The 25,182-nt window shown below is 44.0% G+C and overlaps 1 protein-coding gene across 1 annotated transcript in view; it reads right to left on the reverse strand.

The window, feature by feature from the left end:
• ZBTB47 (zinc finger and BTB domain containing 47) overlaps positions 1–25,182 on the reverse strand; it is a 55,387-nt gene that overhangs the window by 3,518 nt on the left and 26,687 nt on the right. The window contains exons 3-5 of the mRNA XM_077268019.1: positions 8,069–8,216; positions 5,981–6,096; positions 4,258–4,402 (exon numbers count right to left, since the gene is read on the reverse strand). Coding sequence (XP_077124134.1) covers positions 4,258–4,402; positions 5,981–6,096; positions 8,069–8,216 — 409 coding nt within the window. The remainder of the gene's footprint in view (positions 1–4,257; positions 4,403–5,980; positions 6,097–8,068; positions 8,217–25,182) is intronic.

A 25,182-nucleotide genomic window follows, 5' to 3' on the forward strand; every position in this document is an offset into this window, starting at 1 on the left:
CCCAAGTGCCGGGGCCCTGAGCAGGCAGGGGGCCCACATGCGGGTGCTGGCACTGGCACCGGGACCCCATAGCGTGCCGCTGTCCCCGACAGCGAGTGGGCCCTCCCGCCTGCTCAGGGCCACAGCACTTGCCAGGGTGCGCCGTGTGCCAACGCCAGCTCTGCCCATTATATATGGAGCATCTTATGGGGCCAATTATATATGGAGCATTATATGGGGCCCATTCTGTTTGGAGCAGTACATGGGGCCCAATATACTGTATGGAGCATTATATGGGGCTCATTATTCTCTATGTAGCGCTATGTGGTGCCCATAATACTGAATGGAGGACTATACTGTCCAGGTTCTGAGCTATTGATATCACTCATGTAATGTGTACTATACCAATATTTCTCTGCCGTATCCGTGCGTCATGAATTGTGGCATGTGTTAAGAAGGCCCACTAAGACTCTTTCGCCCGGGGCCCACGAAAGCCTGGAGCCGGCCCTGGAGCTCCCCCTAGTGGTGGCTGCAAACAAGGTATTATGTATCTCTGTATACAGGGAGCTCCCCCTAGTGGTGGCTGCAGACAGGATCTTATCATGTATCTCTGTATACAGGGAGCTCCCCCTAGTGGTGATTGCAGAGAGAGTATTATCAAGTATCTTTGTATACAGGGAGCTCCCCCTAGTGGTGGCTGCAGACAGGATCTTATCCTGTATCTGTATACAGGGAGCTCCCCCAAGTGGTGGCTGCAGACAGGATCTTATCATGCATCTCTGTATACAGTGATCTCCCCCTAGTGGTGGCTGCAGACAGGATCTTATCATGTATCTCTGTATACAGGGAGATCCCACTAGTGGTGGCTGCAGACAGAATCTTATCATGTATCTCTGTATACAGGGAGATCCCCCTAGTGGTGATTGCAGAGAGAGTATTATCATGTATCTCTGTATACAGGGAGCTCCCCCTAGTGGTGGCTGCAGACAGGATCTTATCATGTATCTCTGTATACAGGGAGCTCCCCCTAGTGGTGACTACAGACAGGATCTTATCATGTATCTCTGTATACAGGGAGCTCCCCCTAGTGGTGGCTGCAGACAGGATCTTATCATGTATCTCTGTATACAGGGAGCTCCCCCAAGTGGTGGCTGCAGACAGGATCTTATCATGTATCTCTGTATAAAGGGATCTCCCCCTAGTGGTGATTGCAGAGAGAGTATTATCAAGTATCTTTGTATACAGGGAGCTCCCCCTAGTGGTGTCTGCAGACAGAATTAAAAGTGAATGGTGTCATTCCAAACTACAACTTGCCCCTCAAAAAACAAGCCCTCATACTGAGATGATGATGGAAAAATAATAAATGTAAGAAAAGAAGGAGAAAATAAATATAGTAAAAAATGTCCACATCTCCACGGGGTTAATGATGCATCTGATCATTTTGCCATTAGACTGGAGTACAGGAAATAAGAGGAAAGATAGGATAATATGGGACGGGGGGCTGCCGATATATGGAGCAGAGGTAGGAAGAGGAAGGAATTATCAAGAGGTGAAATGGAAGGAGTGGGGTCCGGATATTAGAAAATGATCAGAATTAGACCGTGCAGGAAATTGCTAATTTACACGCAGATTGTGTGCTGAATTTAAAAAGCCACAGAAAGTGATGGGTTAAAAAAAAAAAAAAAAACAGAAAACAATGCCCAGCAATCTGCCACCAGTCTCAGGTTACTTTCTCCAGTGGTCATGTGCTGTACATCAATCATGTGACTGCTGCAGCCAATCACTGAACTCAACGATCCTGGTGCACTGAACATGACAGTATCATCAAATAAGGATTGGCTGCAGCCATCCAGTCACGTGACTGCTGCAGCCAATCACTGGCCAAAGAAATTAAGACAGCATATGACCACTGATTGGCTGCAGCCATTACTTGACTGATGTACTGCTCCGCTGCAGAAAGTAAGCAGACACCGGTGGGAGATTACATGGGTTGTACAGTTTTTGTTTTTTTTAACCCATTCCCAATTTTTGGCTACATTTTGGTAAATCACAGAGATTTTCTTTAACTCCTTCCCGGCATGGGGCATTATTCGTCCTGCACGGTCCGCATGCACGGAGCGGACTCACAAGCTGTGTCATGCAGCCGGCAGCCACTTGTTGCTGTTTAACCACCTAAATGCCGATGTCAATCTCAGAGAATGTGGCTTTCTCTACAGCACTATATTTTTGCAGTATATTGTAGGTTATTCCTTGCAGTTTGTTTGTTTTTTTCCAAAGCACGGAACTAAACGTTTCCTTATTTTTGGATCTCCTCCTGCCGGAGCCTGGTGCAGGTGCGATTCGTGTGCGCTGCCGCGTGCACCAGGTGCCATGTGCAGCACAGAATGTGCCCCAGATCACACAGCACAATGCAGTGAGCGAGCGGGGAGAACGGGGGCGATCAGATCATATTTCTATATAAAGGTCACGCGGATCCCACCCTCAGGCGACTCCCTGCCCTCATTACACAGATGCTAGCTCTATGGCTGCCGAGCCTCAGAACAGCCGCGCAGAGCCGTCCTGCGAGACAGAGGGGAGGAGGGGGATAATACAGAAGCACAGGATCCATCATGGAAGACCCCGACAGACCCTATAACGAGGCCAGGGATGAGACATCAGCTGCTGGGTGAGAGGGTGCGCACCAGGCGATGGTGGGGATCTTAAGACATGCACGAGCTGGGAGTAAAGCTCAGGCAGCGGGTACGACCTGGGGCAAGGTACAGACATCAGAAATCAATCCTTATACCCCGGGCTTCACAGAGCACCTGGAAACAGTCAGTATGTACAGCTGGATGACAGGGGTAGGGATCAGACAGTGCGATAGTTGGAGCACTCCTTTAAGAGCTGGGATAATGACCATGGATAGGGATCAAGCAGTAAATACGGGCAAGGGATGAAAAGAAGGCAAGCGGTAGATACAACCTAAGGGTACCGTTACACTAAACGATTTACCAACGATCACGACCAGTGATACGACCTGGCCGTGTTCGTTGGTAAGTCGTTGTGTGGTCGCTGGGGAGCTGTCACACAGACCGCTCTCCAGCGACCAACGATGCCGAAGGCCCCGGGTAACCAGGGTAAACATCGGGTTACTAAGCGCAGGGCCGCGCTTAGTAACCCGATGTTTACCCTGGTTACCATTGTAAATGTAAAAAAAAAAAATACTTACATTCCGATGTCCGTCAGGTCCCTCGCCGTCTGCTTCCCGCACTGACTGTCAGTGCCGGCCGTAAAGCACAGCACAGCGGTGACGTCACTGATGTGCTCTGCTTTTACTTTACAGCCGGCGCTCACAGTCAGTGCGGGAAACCGCCGGCGAGGGACCTGACGGACATCGGAATGTAAGTATTTTTTTTTTTTTACATTTACAATGGTAACCAGGGTAAACATCGGGTTACTAAGAGCGGCCCTGCGCTTAGTAACCCGATGTTTACCCTGGTTACAAGCGAACACATCGCTGGATCGGTGTCACACACACCGATCCAGCGATGACAGCGGGAGATCCAGCGACGAAAGAAAGTTTCAACCGATCTGCTACGATGTACGATTCTCAGCAGGGTCCCTGATCGCAGTAGCGTGTCAGACACAGCGATATCATATGTATATCGCTGGAACGCCACAGATCGTGCCGTCGTAGGGACCAAAGTGCCACTGTGAGACGGTACCCTAAGGACAGGAATAGGGATCAGGCACAGGACAGAGCAAGGATAGGGATCAGGCAGAGGACAGAGCAAGGATAGGGATCAGTCAGAAGATATAACGAGGATAGGGATCAGGCAGAAGATATAATGAGGATAGGGATCAACCAGTAAATACAGGCAAGAGATGAAAATAAGGCAAGCCGTAGATACAACCTAAGGACAGGAATAGGGATCAGGCAGAAGATATGATAAGGTTAGGGATCAGGCAGAGGTCAGAGCAAGGATAGGGATCAGTCAGAGGAAAGAACAAGGAGAGGGATCAGGCAGAAGATATGACAAGGATAGGGATCAGGCAGAAGATATGACATGGAGAGGGATCAGGCAGAAGATATGACAAGGATAGGGATCAGGGAGAAGATATGACAAGGAGAGGGATCACGCAGAAGTTATGACATGGAGAGGGATTAGGTAGAAGCTAAATATAACGTGGGATCGACACCACTGATAGGACCATGACACCCAAGAAAGAGCGGGGTTTGGTCAGTCGTGGGGATAGGGGCGGCCGCCCACTTATCAGCTGTAGGACAACGTTTCTTACCGGTATGGGTCTTCATGTGTTCATCAAAATACTGTTTCATGTTGAAGTCTTTGCCGCACCACTGGCACATAAACTGCTTGTGCCCGATGTGAATGCTCATGTGCGACCGCAGCTGGTACTTGTACTGGAATCGCTCGTGGCAGTTCTGCCGAGTAAAGAAAAGACATTCACAACTATAGAAAAGCCCAGATGACAAACAGGAGCTGCCACGGGGGCCATGCCGGCCACAATCACAGCCCTGTAGCATTTACTGGGGACGACATCACCAAGCAACAAGGTAGAGTCTTAAGAAGTTCTGGGGAGTAAAAAAACAACAAAAACATCACATATATTCCTTCTTCCAGGAACAGCACCATTTTTGTCCACAGGATGTGTGAGGTACTGCAGCTCAGATAGTCACTTCGGCAGGAGCAGCACGGTCACACTGGGCTCATGGTCACACTGGGCGCATGGTCAGACGTAGCTCTGATTATTATTTTTTATTTTTTTAACTTTCGTACGTTAAGGGCAACTTGGGTAACAGCCCCCCCCCCCCCATCGATTTTCTGTTACAAGGTGTCTGGAATAATTAAAACAAAATTGCAAAATGATAAAAATCTCTATCGTTACGTGTACGCAGCTCCAACAAAGACCTTTGCGTCTCCATGGTAACAGACTACAAAGAAGCTCTGTGTAGTCTGATCCTGCTGATATACTATCAGCATCGGTCACACCCAAAATATATAGCAGCAATGAGCAAGGGGGGCAGGGACAGACGAGGCCGGGACAGACGAGGCCGGGACAGACAAGGCCGGGACAGACGAGGCCGGGACAGACGAGGCCGGGACAGACGAGGCCGGGACAGACGAGGCCGGGACAGACGAGGCCGGGACAGACGAGGCCGGGACAGACGAGGCCGGGACAGACGAGGCCGGGACAGACGAGGCCGGGACAGACGAGGCCGGGACAGACGAGGCCGGGCCTCTAGCTATAGTCTGTAACCATGGAGACACATAGGCCGGCATGGGAGATGTAGAGGCAGAAAAAAAATTAAGATGTTTTGTTTTGTAAAATATCAGTTCTAAACATAAACACCTTCCTGTAACAATTACCTTCCTATTGATATTTCACAGCTCACTAAACTTATACTGGAAAGAATCCCATGCCCTTACTGTTGAGAACCCATTCTTGAAAAAAGTTTCTTCTTACTGCCAAGAAGCCTTTCCAGCCCCTCTTCTTTATGGGTACCACCTACAATGTCTGCCTTTGTGCCTTCCTATGAAGAGTATACAGCATACATGCGCTTACTACATAAAAACGTAGTGAGAGCATAAAACATAGTGAAAAACCGTTTTCACAGTAACAGCATTCCTGCTACATTTCCTAACTACAGAAAAAAAAGTCCTACATAGTAAAAGCAAATATGCAATGTGATACCCGTAAGAAAGGAGGATTTACTGTACAGCAAAGTTAATACTTTAAGAGCGGATTCTCCACAGTAAGAGCAGTAATGATCACCAGACGGGATTATTTCTGTACAGTAAGGTGTCATGCTGAAAAATAGGTACAGGAGGCGTATAGCAAGGACAATTACTCTGTGGATCCTCCTTCGGAAGGTGTTCTTTACTGTAAGAGTGCATGACATGTGGAACGGTCACCATTAGTAAGTAGCTACTGCAGAAATCTACACAACCAGAGGCCTTAATGTGACGTCCACAAAGTGGCAGATAGTTTGGAGTCTCACCTCACATTTAAAGGGTTTCTCCCCAGAGTGCTGCAGAGAGTGGACCTTCAGGGACATGCTACGTTTAAAGGATTTCCCACAGGTTTCACACGTGAAAGGCATGTCCTTGGTGTGAGCTGTGGAAACAGAAAGCAAGACAATCGTCAAATGAAACAGGAAAGTTTACGATGATACAATAACATATCACAGCTCACCTCCTCCTCCTGTATAATGACTAATAACATCTCTATATACAGTAGATAACACAGGATCCACCATTCACAATAGGTGATGTCACAGCTCACCTCCTCCTCCTGTACAATGACTGATAACACCTCTATATACAGTAGATAACACAGGATCCACCATTCACAATAGGTGATGTCACAGCTCTCCTCCTCCTCCTGTACAATGACTGAGTACACTTCTATATACAGTAGATAAAGGATCCACCATTCACAATAGGTGATGTTACAGCTCACCTCCTCCTCCTGTACAATGACTGATAACATTTTTATATATGTAGCTGATAAAGGATCCACCGTTCACAACTGGTGATGTCACAGCTCACCTCCTCCGCCTTCCTGCATAATGACCTCTTCACAAAACAGAGAGCATGCCTACTACACTCTCACATAAATGTCATTGTGGATGCCGTAAGGCAAAACTGCTGTTTTCAGAGGAGAGCAGCGGCTCAGGAAAGATGATGATCTCCCAAATAATCAAATAAAGAAAATATAAAAAAATAAAATAAAAGATAATGAAGAGTTAGAAAATTATAAAGTATATCAAATATTCCACACCAGGCAGAGTTTTACGGCTTGTACAGTAAAAGTCATTTACTCTGGAATTAAGAAGAACCAATAGCTGCTGGACTATCAAACATTCTGGACTATAGGATGAAATTGGAAAGTACATAAAGGTTACATGTGAAGAGGCTGAAGACTTAGACTCTGTGCGCACCTTGAGAATTTGCTTGCAGAAATTTCTGCAAGGTTTCGAATCTCTTGGCAGCAAAACCGTGCGTTTTACCGTGTCATTGACACCAATTCCTAGGTTTAGCAATGAAGAAGCGTCAGTCAGACACCCTCATTACTAAGCCAGTACTTAAACACATACACACAGTCACCAGCCTATGTAGGAGCATTAACAGAATGAACCTACGTAGCCTGTAACCAAACAGCAACTCTTAAATTAAAAAAAAAAATTGCATGGGCTTCTGCATAATTTTCATAACCAGCAGAGAGGGAAAGCTAAGGGGTGATGTTAATATTCTGGGAAGAAGCCAATAGCCATGAAGGTTCCCAGGCTATGAATATCAGCTCACAGCTATTTGTTTAGCCTTTACTGGCTAGTTTGCAGGGGGACCACAGAAACAAAAAATTACATAGGGTCTCACTATAAAAATCTAACCAGCAAAGGCTAAGCAGACAGCTGTGGGCTGATATTAATAGTCTAGGAAGGGGCAATGTATATTGGCCCCCTCCCAGACTAAAAACATCAGCTCTCAGCAGCCCCAGAAAAGGCACATCTATAAAATGTGCCAATCTGGTGCTTAGCCTTGCTCTTCCCACTTGCCCTGTAGTGGTGGAAAGTGGGGTAATTGTTAGGGGGTGGTTCATGTCACCTTTGAATTGTCAGGTGATATTGATTTGATATGCTGCAGAAAAGAAATGCACCGCAAATACCCTAAGGAAATTTACTGCTCATACGCACAACACTTCAGGATTGTCATTGAATTAGCTTCCATAAGGATTCCATAGCGTTTTTGGCCCATTTCCAAGCAGAAAACGGCCGCAAAAACGCACTATGAGCACACAGCCTAAAAGCATCAGGACAAAATCTGCTGCCGCCAGCAATACAATCTGGCAGTTCCTGACTTGTGCCGGATTATCAGGTATCAGACTGCAGGAATTCTGCATGTAATTGCACTGGGCACTAAGGGACCTCACAGGTAACATCAGTTTCAAGCATTTGTGGAAAACTTTGAGTTTTGAAAAAAAAAAAGTTTCTTTTTCCTCTGGTTCCGGAACGTGAGGAGTCACGTGCAGACCGATCCACATTGGATTGAGCGACATTTCGCGGACTGTTCACATTACCGCTACTCACCGACAAGGTGCTTTCGGACGTGAGCCATTGTGTAGAATTTCTTCTCGCAGATGTCACAAGAGAATTTTTTCTCTGCGTATCCGTGAACGATCTTATTGTGTTCATGAAGGGACCAAAGCTTCTTAAAGGTCTTCCCGCACGTTAAACACTGAAAGATAAGGCACGACGGATCATCGGGAGGCTTCTCATAAATCACAACTCAGCAAAAGCAAGAAAGAAAAACATAAATCACATCTAAAATATAAGAAATATAATTCAAAATGTAACAAGTCCAACAAATTACATATTACTTTCCTCCTGGAACGGTGGAGAAATTGATCAGTGCTCAGTGAAAAAGATTGGTATGTTGCAACTATAGATTTATTTTAGTATAAAAAAAAACAGGAAAAAAATCAATCAAAAAGTCACACACTTTTTATGCGACTCAGTCAACCAATGGCCATTTTCCCAGCTTTGACCCCCTCTCGCATGCTGTTTTTCCCCCATACTGATGATCTCTCCTTAGGACACCCAACACCCCCACCATGTAGTGGCCATATTCGGTTCTGCAGCTCAGATCATGGTCACTACATCAGCAGCTGAGCTGCAGTACCTGAGAATGACCATCTCAGTGTATGGAGCTCCAGAGTCCTGGCTCTGTACATGGTAGACTTTTAGCAGCCAAGTAAAGTGAAAGTGTGGTTGTAAATCCACATTTGGAGTGAGATAAGCAATTAGTAGAAAGCAGCAGCTAGAAGGACATTTTGCAGTCGTTCTGGGCAGTGTAGCTGTGAATCCACCTCTGGGGTGCAATAAGCATTTAGTAGTAAGTAGCAGCAAGGAAGACATTTTGCATTTGCACTGGGCAGTGTAGATGTGAATTCATCTCTGGAGTGCAATAAGCATTTAGAATTAAGCAGCAGCAAGGAGAACATTTTGCAGTTGTAATGGGCAATGTAGCTGTGAATCCAGCACTAGGACTAAGATAACTTAATAGAAACTGCTTCACAAATCTGTTCCTTTTTCTTTGTGTCAAAAAATTTAAGTGATAAGTACTAGTGATGAGCGAACACATTATCCGAGTAAGCTCGGGTGTTATCTGAGTATTTTGGTCGTGCTCGCATAATATGTTTTAGTCCCTGTGGCTGCTGGTTTTGTGGCTGCTGCGGCGAATCTTGCAGCTGCAGGAACTCAAACAAATTATCCGAGCATGCCCAAAATACTCTGGTAACACCCGAGCTTACTCTGATAACATGATATCCAACCACGTTCACTCATCACTAGTAAACAGAGATGGGCGAACCCAAACAGAAAAGTTCGGCATCTGTACTGTTCAGGCATGGATCCCGAACATAGACTTCACCAGGAAGTCCGTGTTACTGTTCGTGTTTGGCACACCAAATACCGGGTGTTTCTCATGCAGTCATGTGCAAATGGTAGGGACACCACGCTTGTTTTTTTTTAAATTAGTTATTTAAATAATTTAAAAAAAAAACGGTGTGGGGACCCCTGTATTCTTGATAACCAGCCTTGGTAAAGCTGACAGCTGAGGGTTGCAGCCCGCAGCTCTCAGTTTTGCCATGCCGGTCATAGAAATAAAAAAAAATAAAAAAAACACACAGGAGAACCCACTCTGCTTTTTTTTCCAATTAATGTTTTTCAATTATTTATTTAGAGCGCAGGCAGCGGCTGATGAATGCTCCCATCAGCTGCACCTGCTCTCGCTGTTATTAGCAGCAGCAGGCGTAGGCTGATGAGAGTAGTAGTCCCATCAGCCGACGCCAGCGGCCAGAGGTAAACTTTATACCTTCGATCTTAGCTGCGGACTCGTGCTGTTATTTGACAGCATGGGAACGGCAGCTCTCGGCATGGTTTGGGGTGAGCTGGACCGCAGAGTGAAGGCAAAAGGGCCAACAAGTGCTAAGCATCTCTGGGAACTCCAGAAGACTATTCCCTGTGACTACCTCTAGAAGCTCATCAACAGAATGCCAAGAGTGTGCAAAGCAGTCATCAAAGCAAAAGGTGGCTACTTTGAAGAACCTAGAATATAAGACATAATTTCAGTTGTTTCACACTTTTTTGTTAAGTATATAATTCCACATGTGTTAATTCATAGTTTTGATGCCTTCAGTGTGAATGTACAATTTTCATAGTCATGAAAATACAGAAAAATCTTTAAATGAGAAGGTGTGTCCAAATTTTTGGTCTGTACTGTATATGTGTGTGTATGTAATATATTATACATACATATATATATATATATATATATATTTTATATATATATATATATATATATATATATATATATATATATATATATATATATATATATATATATATATGTATAGCTGAAGAGCCCGGCGTTGCCTGGGCATAGTAAATATCTGTGGTTAGTTATAGCACCTCACTTCTCTCATTTTCCCCCTCACATCTCCCATTTTCTCCCTTACACCTCTCATTCCCCCCTAACACTTGTCATTTCGACCTCACGTGTCATTTTCCGATCACTCCACTATTTTCCCTCACTCCTCTCATTTTGCACTCACACCCCTCATTTTCACCTCACACCTCTCATTTTCCCCTCAGTATATACATGTTTGTCATCTCCCTTATATATAGTATACACCTGTATGTCACCTCCTGTATATAGTATATACCTGTATGTCATCTCCCCTGTAAATAGTATATACCTGCTGTATGTCATCTCCTCCTGTATATTGTATATACCTGTGTCATCTCCTCCTGTATATAGTATATACCTGTATGTCATCTCCTCCTGTATATAGTATATACCTGTATGTCATCTCCTCCTGTATATAGTATATACCTGTATGTCATCTCTTCTGTGTATACTATATACCTGTATGTCATCTCCCCTGTATATAGTATATACGTGTCATCTCCTCCTGTATATAGTATATACCTGTATGTCATCTCCTCCTGTATATAGTATATACCTGTATGTCATCTCCTCCTGTATATAGTATATACCTGTATGTCATCTCCCCTGTAAATAGTATATACCTGCTGTATGTCATCTCCTCCTGTATATTGTATATACCTGTGTCATCTCCTCCTGTATATAGTATATACCTGTATGTCATCTCCTCCTGTATATAGTATATACCTGTATGTCATCTCCTCCTGTATATAGTATATACCTGTATGTCATCTCCCCTGTAAATAGTATATACCTGCTGTATGTCATCTCCTCCTGTATATTGTATATACCTGTATGTCATCTCCTCCTGTATATAGTATATACCTGTATGTCATCTCCTCCTGTATATAGTATATACCTGTATGTCATCTCTTCTGTGTATACTATATACCTGTATGTCATCTCCCCTGTATATAGTATATACGTGTCATCTCCTCCTGTATATAGTATATACCTGTATGTCATCTCCTCCTGTATATAGTATATACCTGTATGTCATCTCCTCCTGTATATAGTATATACCTGTATGTCATCTCTTCTGTGTATACTATATACCTGTATGTCATCTCCCCTGTATATAGTATATACCTGTATGTCATCTCTCCTGTATATAGTATATACCTGTATGTCATCTCCCCTGTATATAGTATATACCTGTGTGTCATCTCCCCTGTATATAGTATATACCTGTATGTCATCTCTCCTGTATATAGTATATACCTGTATGTCATCTCCCCTGTATATAGTATATACCTGTGTGTCATCTCCTCCTGTTCATAGTATATATCTGTGTGTCATCTCCTCCTGTATATAGTATATATGTGTGTGTCATCTCCCCTGTACATAGTATATACCTGTGTGTCATCTCCCCTGTATATTGTATACAGTTATATGAAAAAGTTTGGGCACCCCTATTAATCTTAAGCTTAATGTTTTATAAAAATTGTTTTTTTTCCAACAGCTATTTCAGTTTCATATATCTAATAACTGCTGGACACAGTAATGTTTCTGCTTTGAAATGAGGTTTATTGTACTAACAGAAAATGTGCAATCTGCATTCAAACAAAATTTGACAGGTGCATAAGTATGGGCACCTCACCAGAAAAGTGACATTAATATTTAGTAGATCCTCCTTTTGCAAAAATAACAGCCTCTAGTCGCTTCCTGTAACTTTTAATGAGTTCCTGGATGAAGGTATTTTTGACCATTCCTCTTTCCAAAACAATTCCAGTTCAGTTAAGTTTGATGGTCGCCGAGCATGGACAGCCCTCTTCAAATGATCCCACAGATGTTCAATGATATTCAGGTCTGGAGACTGGGATGGCCATTCCAGAACAGTGTAATTGTTCCTCTGCATGAATGCCTGAGTAGATTTGGAGCGGTGTTTTGGATCATTGTCTTGCTGAAAGATCCATCCCCTGCGTAACTTCAACTTTGTCACTGATTCATGAACATTATTGTCAAGAATCTGCTGATACTGATAGGAATCTGTTGTGAATTTGCTTTTTGCTCCCTCTAGTGGTTACTAGTTTTTTGACTCTGGTTTTTCTGTCATTCCTTTTATCCGCACCTGGGTCGTTAGTTAGGGGTGTTGCTATATAAGCTCCCTGGACCTTCAGTTCAATGCCTGGCAACGTAGTTATCAGAGCTAGTCTGCTGTGCTCTTGTCTACTGATCCTGGTTCCAGTTATATCAGCTAAGTCTGCCTTTTGCTTTTTGCTATTTGTTTTGGTTTTGTATTTTTGTCCAGCTTGTTCCTAATCTATATCCTGACCTTTGCTGGAAGCTCTAGGGGGGCTGGTGTTCTCCCCCCGGACCGTTAGACGGTTCGGGGGTTCTTGAATTTCCAGTGTGGATTTTGATAGGGTTTTTGTTGACCATATAAGTTACCTTTCTTTATTCTGCTATCAGTAAGCGGGCCTCTCTGTGCTAAACCTGGTTCATTTCTGTGTTTGTCATTTCCTCTTACCTCACCGTCATTATTTGTGGGGGGCTTCTATCCAGCTTTGGGGTCCCCTTCTCTGGAGGCAAGAAAGGTCTTTGTTTTCCTCTACTAGGGGTAGCTAGATTCTCCGGCTGGCGCGTGTCATCTAGAATCAACGTAGGAATGATCCCCGGCTACTTCTAGTGTTGGCGTTAGGAGTAGATATATGGTCAACCCAGTTACCACTGCCCTATGAGCTGGATTTTTGTATTCTGCAGACTTCCACGTTCCTCTGAGACCCTCGCCATTGGGGTCACAACAGGAATCCATGCGTCCCTCAACTTTAACAAGATTCCCGGTGCCGGCATTGGCCACACAGCCCCAAAGCATGATGGAACCGCCACCAAATTTTACTGTGGGTAGCAAGTGTTTTTCTTGGAATGCTGTGTTTTTTTGCCGCCATGCGTAACGCCTTTTTGTATGACCAAACAACTCAATCTTGGTTTCATCAGTTCACAGGACCTTCTTCCAAAAAATAAATTGGCTTCTCCAAATGTGCTTTTGCATACCTCAGCCGACTCTGTTTGTGGCATGCTTGCAGAAGCGGCTTCTTTCGCATCACTCTCCCATACAGCTTCTCCTTGTGCAAAGTGCGTTGTATAGTTGACCGATGCACAGTGACACCATCTGCAGCAAGTTGATGCTGCAGCTCTCTGGAGGTGGTCTGAGGATTGTCCTTGACTGATCTCACCATTCTTCTTCTCTGCCTTTCTGATGTTTTTCTTGGCCTGCCACTTCTGGCCTTAAAAAGAACTGTACCTGTTTTCTTCCATTTCCTTACTATGTTCCTCACAGTGGAAATTGACAGGTTAAACCTCTGAGACAGCTTTTTGTATCCTTCCCCTGAACAACTATGTTGAATAATCTTTGTTTTCAGATCATTTGACAGTTGTTTTGAGGAGCCCATGATGCCACTCTTCAGAGGAGATTCAAACAGGAGAACAACTTGCAAGTGGCCACTTTAAGTAGCTTTTCTCATGATTGCATACACCTAGCTATGAAGTTCAAAGCTCAATGAGGTTACAAAACCAAAAAAAGGGCTTTAGTAAGTCAGTAAAAAGTAGGTAGGAGTATTTAAAACAAGAAAATGATAAGGGTGCCCATACTTATGCACATGTCAAATTTTGTTTGAATGCAGATTGCACATTTTCTGTTAGTACAATAAACCTCATTTCAAGGGAGAAACATTACTGTGTCCAACAGTTATTAGATATATGAAACTGAAATAGCTGTTGCAAAAAACAACAATTTTTATACAACATTAAGCTTAAGATTAATAGGCGTGCCCAAACTTTTTCATATAACTGTATATCTGTGTGTTATCTCCCCTGTATATAGTATATATCTGTGTGTCATCTCCCTTGTATATAGTATATACCTGTGTGTCATATCGCCTGTATATAGTATATATCTGTATGTCATCTCCTCCTGTATATAGTATATATCTGTGTCATCTCTCCTGTATATAGTATACATCTGTGTCATCTCCTGTATATAGTATATATCTGTATGTCATCTCCTCCTGTATTAGACCTCGTTCACACCTTATTTGCTCAGTATTTTTACCTTAGTATTTGTAAGCTAAATTGGCAGCCTGATAAATCCCCAGCCAATAGGAAGCCCACCCCCTGGCAGTATATATTAGCTCACACATACACATAATAGACTGGTCATGTGACTGACAGCTGCTGGATTCCTATATGGTACATTTGTTGCTCTTGTAGTTTGTCTGCTTATTAATCAGATTTTTATTTTTGAAGGATAATACCAGACTTGTGTGTGTTTTAGGGCGAGTTTCGTGTGTCAAGTTGTGTGTGTTGAGTTGCGTGTGGCGACATGCATGTAGCGACTTTTGTGAGAGGAGTTGTGTGGCGACATGCGTGTAGCAACTTTTTGTGTGTCGAGTTGCATGTGACAGGTTAGTGCAGCAAGTTGTGTGCAGCAAGTTTTGCGCATGGCGAGTTTTGCGCGTGGCAAGTTTTATGTGTGGAGCGTTTTGATTATGTGCAAGTTTTGTGTGAGGCAACTTTTGCATGTGTTGCAACTTTTGTGCATGTGGCAATTTTTCCGCGTGTGCAAGTTTTGCGTGTGGCGAGTTTTCCATGAGGTGAGTTTTGCACGTGTGGCGAGTTTTGCATGTGGAGAGTTTTGCATGTGGCGAGTTTTGAGCGGCGATTTTTGTGTTTCAACTTTTATGTGGCGAGGTTGGTGTATGTGTGGTGAAATGTGCGCTGAGGGTGGTATATGTGTTCGAGCACGTGGTAGTGTGTGAAACATTGTGTGTGTGTTCATATCCCCGTGGTGGTGTGGTGATTATCCCATGTCGGGGCCCCACCTTAGCAACTGTACAGTATATACTCTTTGGCGCCATCGCTCTCACTCTTTAAGTCCCCCTTGTTCACATCTGGCAGCTGTTAATTTGCCTCCAACACTTTTCCTTTCACTTTTTCCCCATTATGTAGATAGGGGCAAAATTGTTTCGTGAATTGGAACGCGCGGGGTTAAAATTTCGCCTCACAACATAGCCTATGACGCTCTCAGGGTATGGTGTCCACGTTCAGGTTTGCTTCAGGGTTTGGTCAGGATTTTATGCAGGTAAAATCCTGACCAAAAATGCACCTGAAGTCACTGGCAGGTCACCTGCGGTGTGCCTGCGTGTTTTGCTCATTGTAGCAACATGCTGCGTTCTGAAAAAATGCAACGCATGTGCGTTAATGCGGGAAAAACGCATGCGTTTTCTAATGCACAGTGGAGACGGGATTTCATTAATCCCCTCCACTATGCTGTAACATCTGGACGCTGCGTTTTTGACGCTGCGGCTCAGTGCTGCGTCAAAAACGCAGCGTTTCCTGAACGTGGACACATACCCTCAGGGTCCAGACGTCTGACTGTGCAAAATTTTGTGGCTGTAGCTGCGACGGTTCAGATGCCAATCCCGGACATACACACATTCAGCTTTATATATTAGATATACCTGTATGTCATCTCCCCCATATATAGTATATACCTGTATGTCATCTCCTCCTGTATATAATATATACCTGTATGTCATCTCCCCCATATATAGTATATACCTGTATGCCATCTTCTCCTGGCTGTCAATTTGCTTCCAACACTTTTCCTTTCACTTTTTCCCCATTATGCAGATAGGGGCAAAATTGTTTGGTGAATTGGAACGCGCGGGGTTAAAATTTCACCTCACAACATAGCCTATGACGCTCTCGGGGTCCAGACGTGTGACTGTGCAAAATTTTGTGGCTGTAGCTGCGACGGTGCAGATGCCAATCCTGGACATACACACACACATTCAGCTTTATATATCAGATATATATACATATTTTCCTTTTTTTTTTTTTTTTTAAGAGCTGTTGCACCCATTTCCAGACATTTCTTTCTCCTGATTAGGGTTTCTGAGTCCCCCCCCCCCCCCCCCCAATTACAAGTGAATACATATATCATATACACAGGCATGACTAATAGAGGAGGGGACACCATTTTACATAATTTACTGATTTTAGGCAACTGTTTTTCTTTTCTTTAAAACCACGACTCTTTAAAATATTCCTTGGTGGGGGGGGGCTAAAAACCATTTTTGCATTCACCGTTTGACTTTTATAAGCTCTTTGTTATTTCTGGCTGCAGAAAGAGCAAACTTAGAAGGAATCAGTAAGCTCCTTCTCAACAGAACGTTTGTATCTCTTACCAAGTCATTTTTCTGATCGCCTTTTAGCTTTCAACATGGTCTGTGGAGGAAGAGTTCAGAAAAGAGAAAAAAAAGACAGAAGATTTGCAAAGTCCCAGTCAGAATGAGCTCACTGATGGATTCACAGTAAGGGTATGTGCACACGTTGTGGATTTGCTGCAGATCCGCAGCGTTTTTTGCAGTGCAGAAACGCTGCAGATCCGCAATTGATTTACAGTACAATGTAAATCAATGAAAAAAAAAAAAATGCGGTGCACACTTTGCGGAAAATCCGCTGCGGTTTAAAAGAAGTAGCATGTCAATTCTTTTGGGTATGTTCACACGTTCCTGATTTCAATCCTTTTTTTTTTGAGGACTAAAACCGCAGCTCTTGGCAGAAAACGCAGGTGCGTTTTTGGATGCGGTTTTTGATGCGGTTTTTTATGCAGTTTTCTCTGCAGATTGTCTGTGTTTGACACAAATAAAGCTTTAACTGCAGTGGGGGAAAAAAAAAAAGAAATGATGTAATTTCCTTGTCCAACCCTTTTCTTCTTCCATCCTCCATTTTGGGACTAAACACCAAAATGAGTTGGACGTGTTTTGAATGACAGCGCTCCGCAGAGTGCTGAGCGTAGGCCAGATCACAGCCCGCGGATCCAGCTCTATCCAGCTATTTAAGTCTACGTTCACATTTGCGGTCTGCGCCGCAGCGTCGCCGCATGCGTCATGCGCCCCTATATTTAACATGGGGGCGCATGGACATGCGTCGCACTTGCGTTTTGCGCCGCATGCGTCACTGCAGCGCATCCATCCGGGCGCAGAGGACGCAGCAAGTTGCATTTTTGCTGCGTCCAAAATCAATCAAAAAAAGGACGCATGTGGCGCAAAACGCAGCGTTGTGCATGCGTTTTGCTGCGTTTTTGTTTGCGCTGTGTTGCGGCGCCGACGCTGCGGCGCACAACGCAAATGTGAACATAGCCTAAGTGCCACGTATTTCAGTGCCACGTATTTCAGTGCCACGTATTTCAGTGCCACGTATTTAACTGCCACGTATTTAACTGCCACGTATTTAACTGCCACGTATTTCAGTGCCACGTATTTCAGTGCCACGTATCGCGTATTTCAGTGCCACGTATTTAAGTGCCACGTATTTAAGTGCCACGTATTTAAGTGCCACGTATTTAAGTGCCACCTATCACGTATTTAAGTGCCACGTATTTAAGTGCCACGTATTTAAGTGCCACCTATCACGTATTTCAGTGCCACGTATCACGTATTTCAGTGCCACGTATCACGTATTTAAGTGCCACGTATTTAAGTGCCACGTATCACGTATTTAAGTGCCACGTATTTAAGTGCCACGTATCACGTATTTAAGTGCCACGTATTTAAGTGCCACGTATCACGTATTTAAGTGCCACGTATCACGTATTTCAGTGCCACGTATCACGTATTTCAGTGCCACGTATCACGTATTTCAGTGCCACGTATTTAAGTGCCACGTATCACGTATTTAAGTGCCACGTATCACGTATTTAAGTGCCACGTATTTAAGTGCCACGTATCACGTATTTAAGTGCCACGTATTTAAGTGCCACGTATCACGTATTTCAGTGCCACGTATCACGTATTTAAGTGCCACGTATCACGTATTTAAGTGCCACGTATTTAAGTGCCACGTATCACGTATTTAAGTGCCACGTATTTAAGTGCCACGTATTTAAGTGCCACGTATCACGTATTTCAGTGCCACGTATCACGTATTTCAGTGCCACGTATCACGTATTTAAGTGCCACGTATTTAAGTGCCACGTATCACGTATTTAAGTGCCACGTATTTAAGTGCCACGTATCACGTATTTAAGTGCCACGTATTTAAGTGCCACGTATCACGTATTTAAGTGCCACGTATTTAAGTGCCACGTATCACGTATTTAAGTGCCACGTATCACGTATTTCAGTGCCACGTATCACGTATTTCAGTGCCACGTATTTAAGTGCCACGTATCACGTATTTAAATGCCACGTATTTAAGTGCCACGTATTTAAGTGCCACGTATTTAAGTGCCACGTATTTAAGTGCCACGTATCACGTATTTAAGTGCCACGTATTTAAGTGCCACGTATCACGTATTTCAGTGCCACGTATCACGTATTTAAGTGCCACGTATTTAAGTGCCACGTATCACGTATTTAAGTGCCACGTATTTAAGTGCCACGTATCACGTATTTCAGTGCCACGTATCACGTATTTCAGTGCCACGTATTTAAGTGCCACGTATCACATATTTCAGTGCCACGTATCACGTATTTCAGTGCCACGTATCACGTATTTAAGTGCCACGTATCACGTATTTCAGTGCCACGTATCACACATGCGCGAGCGAGTTTACCGGCGGTCATTGACCCCGGCACTCTCGCTTAACGGCAGTGCTGCGTGGGAAAGTTCAACGCAGCTGTACTGCTGTTAACCGAGACGCCGGAGCCATTGAACTCCGGAACAGTACGTGATACACTGCTAGGAGCTTCGCTCCTGGCAGTGTATCGCCGGAGAGCAGCCGATCGGCGTGGGACACTCGTTTTATGGAGTCTGCGGACAGGGAGTATGGATTTGATTTTTTATTTTGGGATTTTATCTAGGGGATCGAGGGCTTCGCCTACAAGTGTGCTGTTGGTGAGTATATACTCTGTGTTATATGTTGTATGTACTGTGTGTCATGTATGTGTATTGTGTGTGTTTTGTGTAACTTTACAACTGTGCTAAGTCGCCGGACACAGGGACAACTCTCCCATCCTAATACCGGATGGGAGTAGTAGTCCCATACGGCGACTTAGCACAATGGTGGCACTAGCGTCGCATGGGGACACACACACACACACACACACACACACACACATACACATACACATACCAAATCAATCAAACGGCCGACACGATCCCCATGCGACGGTATGCCTCCATGTCTCTCCGCCCAAGCACTTCCGCCCACGCACTTCCGGCCGCTTCCCCGCACTTCCTGCTGCAGCGGTTCTGCACCACAAACCGCAATAAAACCCGCAGATATATTTTTGATCTGCGGGTTTTACTGCGGGTTTGACCTCACAATGGAGGTCTATGGGTGCAGAACCGCTGCTGTTTCGGACAAAGAAGTGACATGCTCCTTCTTTTTTCCCGCAGCTATTCAGCGCGGCTTTTTTTGGAAATTCAGGATCGTGTGCACAGTGGTTCCCGTTTTCCATAGGGTACATTGTACTGTACCCTGCATGGAAAAAAGCTGCGGTTCCGCGGTAAAAAACGCACTGTGTGAACATGGCCTTTTTGTGAATCTGCAGCGTTTTTGTACCCATTCCATTATAGAAAACCGCAAGGGTAAAAACCGCAGCAAAAACGCACAAAAAAACCCTGTGGAACCGCACAAAAAAAACGCAGGTGCGTTTTCTGCCAGGAGAGACAGAATCCGCACCAGAAATTCCTAAGCCGAATCCGCAACGTGTGCACATAGTCTTAACTTGTTCTGCAGCCGGGGATTAAAAAAAAAAAAAAAAAACGTTAAAAGCAAAACTGCTGGTAAAATTTTAATGAACCCATAAATACATGCATTTAAGTAAAAATAAATCAATAAAAATAAACCCAGAAAAGTCGATAGTTTCTCGCCATAGGGCGCTATATCAATCACCGATATCCCACGCTGCAGATTGGGACTTTGGTTTATTTTATTTTTTTTAGCTTTTCTACAACGAATCATCCAGATACAATTGCAAAAAAAAAAAAAAGATCCTAAATTTAGCAAATGTGATGGTCGTCCTAATCACCAGGAGACATATGGAAACAGATGGGCCCACGAGGACGTTTCATGGGACATTAACGATTCCTCTACACAAAATGATTCTGCTCAATGAGGCGGCGAGCTGGACGGCAGATTGTGACCCACAGCGGAGGAAAGTCATCTGTACGTCGCCACCGCCGTGCCGGTGTCCTTGGATGAATCACGGGCTGGCAGAGGACAGAGCAAAACGCAGAGTACGACCATTTACTCTCAGCTCTAAAAAACTGTGCCGTTAAAAAAAAAAAAAGACGTGGTGACAGGTTCAGGGTCGGCGCGATTCCTCTGTCTGTGCACCTGCACAAGCTGTATGACTTTGGGGAAGATACAACACTTTTGGTCATTTTTTAACTGCAATTTTGAAAGTAAGGCGATAAAACAAAAATGACGATTTTCCACTTTCACTTTTTTCCCCCCCTTCTTTATGGTATCTACTAGAAGGATCAATTACCGTATATACTCGAGTATAAGCCGACCCCCCTAATTTTGCCACAAAAAACTGGGAAAACTTATTGACTCGAGTATAAAAATGGGAAAATGCAGCAGCTACCGGTAAATGTCAAAAGTAATAATAGATACCAATAAAAGTAAAATTAATTGAGACATCAGTAGGTTAAGTGTCTTTGAATATCCATATTGAATCAGGAGCCCCATATAATGCTCCATACTGTTCATTATGGCCCCATAAGATGCTCCATATTAAAATATGCCCCATATAATGCTGCATAAAGGTTAATAAAGGCCCCATAAGATGCTCCATAAAGATATTTGCCCCTTATAGTGCTGCACAAACATTATGGCCCCATAAGATGCTCCATACAGACACTTGCCCCATATGCCGTAGTGCCCTACAAACGTTAATTATGGCCCCATACAGACACTTGCCCCATATGCATAATGGGGCATAATGTTTGCCTGCACAAACATTATGCCCCTATATAGTGCTGCAGAAACATTATGGCCCCATATAGTGCTGCAGAAACGTTATGGCCCCATATAGTGCTGCAGGAATGTTATGGCCCCATATAGTGCTGCAGGAATGTTATGGCCCCATATAGTGCTGCAGGAATGTTATGGCCCCATATAGCGCTGCAGAAACGTTATGGCCCCATATAGTGCTGCAGGAATGTTATGGCCCCCATATAGTGCTGCAGGAATGTTATGGCCCCATATAGTGCTGCAGGAATGTTATGGCCCCATATAGTGCTGCAGGAATGTTATGGCCCCATATAGCGCTGCAGAAACGTTATGGCCCCATATAGTGCTGCAGGAATGTTATGGCCCCCATATAGTGCTGCAGGAATGTTATGGCCCCATATAGTGCTGCAGGAATGTTATGGCCCCATATAGTGCTGCAGGAATGTTATGGCCCCATATAGTGCTGCAGGAATGTTATGGCCCCATATAGTGCTGCAGGAATGTTATGGCCCCATATAGTGCTGCAGGAATGTTATGGCCCCATATAGTGCTGCAGGAATGTTATGGCCCCATATAGTGCTGCAGGAATGTTATGGCCCCATATAGTGCTGCAGGAATGTTATGGCCCCCATATAGTGCTGCAGGAATGTTATGGCCCCATATAGTGCTGCAGAAACGTTATGGCCCCATATAGTGCTGCAGGAATGTTATGGCCCCCATATAGTGCTGCAGGAATGTTATGGCCCCATATAGTGCTCCAGGAATGTTATGGCCCCATATAGTGCTGCACTGACCACGTCACCGCGCCCTCTGACCTCAGCGTCACTGCTGGAGACAGATCGGCGCCCGGAACGAGGAGCAGGTGACTATCGCGCAGCGCTGCGCTCCTCTCCCCGTATACTCACCTGGTCCTGCCGCTGTGTAGATCCTGCTTCCCCGACGCCGCAGCGCTTCATCCTGTACTCAGCGGTCACATGGTCCCGCTGATTACAGTAATGAATAGGCGGCTCCACCCCTATGGGAGGTGGAGCCGAATATTCATTTACTGTAATGAGCGGGACCATGTGACCGCTGAGTACAGGAAGAAGCTGAAGCTGCTGCTGCCGGCGCCGGGGAAGCAGGGACCGCGCCTGGACTAGGTGAGTATTTTTAGACAGCCCCCGCTCCCCCTCCCCTGCCGACCCCCGGTATGACTCGAGTATAAGCCGAGAGGGGCAATTTCAGCCCAAAAAAGTGGGCTGAAAATCTCGGCTTATACTCGAGTATATACGGTAATTTGGAGATTTTGATAGACCAGGCTTCTATTTTACAAACATCAAAAATAAATATATTAAATTTATTTATTTATTTTTAAATGGATAATAGGAGAGAGATTAGAATGATAATTATTTTTTATACTTTTTTTTTTTATTATTATTTTTTGGACCCCATAGGGGAGTTGTCCCTGAGATCCTGAGTATCAAGATGCAGTCATGTCCAAAAGTGTTGGCACCCTTGAAATTGTTACAGGAAATGAAGTATTTCTCCCAGAAAATTATTGCAATTCCCAAAGTTTTGTTACACACAAGTATACATCTTTTGTGTGTATTAGAACAACAAAAAAAAACAAAAAAAAAAAACAGAAAAAAAAACAAAAAAAAAAACTGGATATAATTTCACACAAAACCCCCAAAATGGGCCGGACAAAATAGCTTGCACAGTTCTAAAATTGTGGGTAAACAACTCTGTTTCAAGCATGCAATGCTAGTTCAAAACTTCCCTGTGGCAAGTAACAGGTGTGAGCAAAATTAAAATCACATTTGAAATCAGATGAAAAGGGGAAAAGTTGGCTCAATCTTTGCATTGTGTGTCTGTGTGTGCGACATGGAGAACAGAAAGAGGAGAAGAGAACGGTCCGAGGACTTGAGAACACAAGTTGTTGAACAATATAAACAATCTCCAGACATCTTGATGTTCTTTTGTCCACGATGCGCAACATAATTAAGAAGTTTACAACCCATGGCACTGTAGAAAAACTCCCTGGACGGCAAAGAAAAATTGATGAAAGGTCAAAGCGCAGGATAGTCCGAATGGAGGATAAGTCCCAATCAAGGTCCAAAGAAATTCAATCTTATTTCCTTTGTGGGTATTGGAACATGACAACAAACTGAAAAAAGGCAAATTGGACATAATTTCTCACAAGAGTCCAAAATTGGCTTGGACAAAATTATTGGCGCCCTCAACTTAATATTTGGTTGCCCCCTTTGGAATAAATAACTGCAATCAATCACTTCCTATAACCATCACAAGCCTCTTACACCTCTCAGCTGGAATTCTAGACGACTCTTCTTACAAACTGCTCTAGGTCCCTCATATTTGAAGGCGCCTTTTGCCAACAGCAATTTTAACCCCTTTCTGACCTCGGACAGGATAGTACGCCGAGGTCAGATCCCCTGCTTTGAAGTGGGCTCCGGCGGTGAGCCCGCATAAAAGCCGGGAGATGGACAGCTGACATGTGCACGCAATAGCGGCAGGTGGAATAGCAATCCACCCGCCGCTATTAACTAGTTAAATGCTGCTGTCAAACGCTGACAGTGGCATTTAACTAGCGCTTCCGGCCATTGGGCCAGAAATGTCACATGATCAGGGGTCAGCGATGCGTTGGCATGACAACCAGACCTCCATGGTTGTTGATGCCGGATTGCTGTGAGCGCCACCCTGTGGTTGCCGCTCATAGCAATGCAGCAATTCTACTACATAGGGGCGATCTGAGGATCGCCTCTAAGTAGCAGAGCCGATCAGGTTATGCCAGCTTCTAGCCTCCCATGGAGACTATTGAAGCATGGCAAAAGTAAACAAAAAGTTTAAAAAAATATGAAAAAAATATAAAAAGTTTAAATCACCCCCCTTTCAAAATAAAACAATTAAAAAAATCAAACCTACACATTTAGTATCGCCGTGGTCAGAATCGCCCGATCCATCAATACAAAAAAAGGATTAACCTGATCACTAAACGGCGTAGCGTGAAAAAAAAAAATTGAAACGACAGAATTACTTTTTTTGGTCGCCACGACATTGAATTGAACTGTAATAACGGGCGATCAAAAGAACGTATCTGCACCAAAATGCTATCATTAAAAACGCCAGCTCAGCACGCAAAAATAAGCCCTCACCTGACCCCAGATCACGAAAAATGGAGACCCTACGAGTATCAGAAAATGGCACAATTTTTATCTTTTTTTTTTTTTTTTTTTAGCAAAATTTGAATTTTTTCTACCACTTAAATAAAAGAGAACCTAGTCATGTTAGGTGTCTATGAACTCGTAATGACCTCGACAATCATAATGGCAGCTCAGCTTTAGCATTTAGTGAACCTAGCAAAAAAGCCAAACAAAAAACAAGTGTGGGATTGCACTTTTTTTGCAATTTCACCTCACTTGGAATTTTTTTTCCTGATTTCTAGTACATGACATGCTAAAACCAATGATGTCGTTCAAAAGTACATCTCGTCCCGCAAAAAATAAGCCCTCACATGGCCATATGGACGGAGAAATAAAAAAGTTATGGCTCTGGGAAGGAGGGGAGAAAAAAAACGAAAGAAGCTGGGGTCATGAAGGGGTTAATATTATGATGCTTTTGCTTATATAGCGCTATCTTATTCCGCAGCGCTTTACACACATTCTCATCGCTGTGCCCTTTGGGGGCTCACAATCTAAATTCCCTATCAGTATGTCTTTTGGAATTGTAAGATCTCTCCACAGGTGATCAATGGGATTTAGATCCGGACTCATTGCTGCCACTTCAGTA

This window comes from Ranitomeya variabilis, chromosome 6 (assembly GCF_051348905.1).
Source record: "Ranitomeya variabilis isolate aRanVar5 chromosome 6, aRanVar5.hap1, whole genome shotgun sequence".
NCBI classification, from domain to species: Eukaryota; Metazoa; Chordata; class Amphibia; order Anura; family Dendrobatidae; genus Ranitomeya; species Ranitomeya variabilis.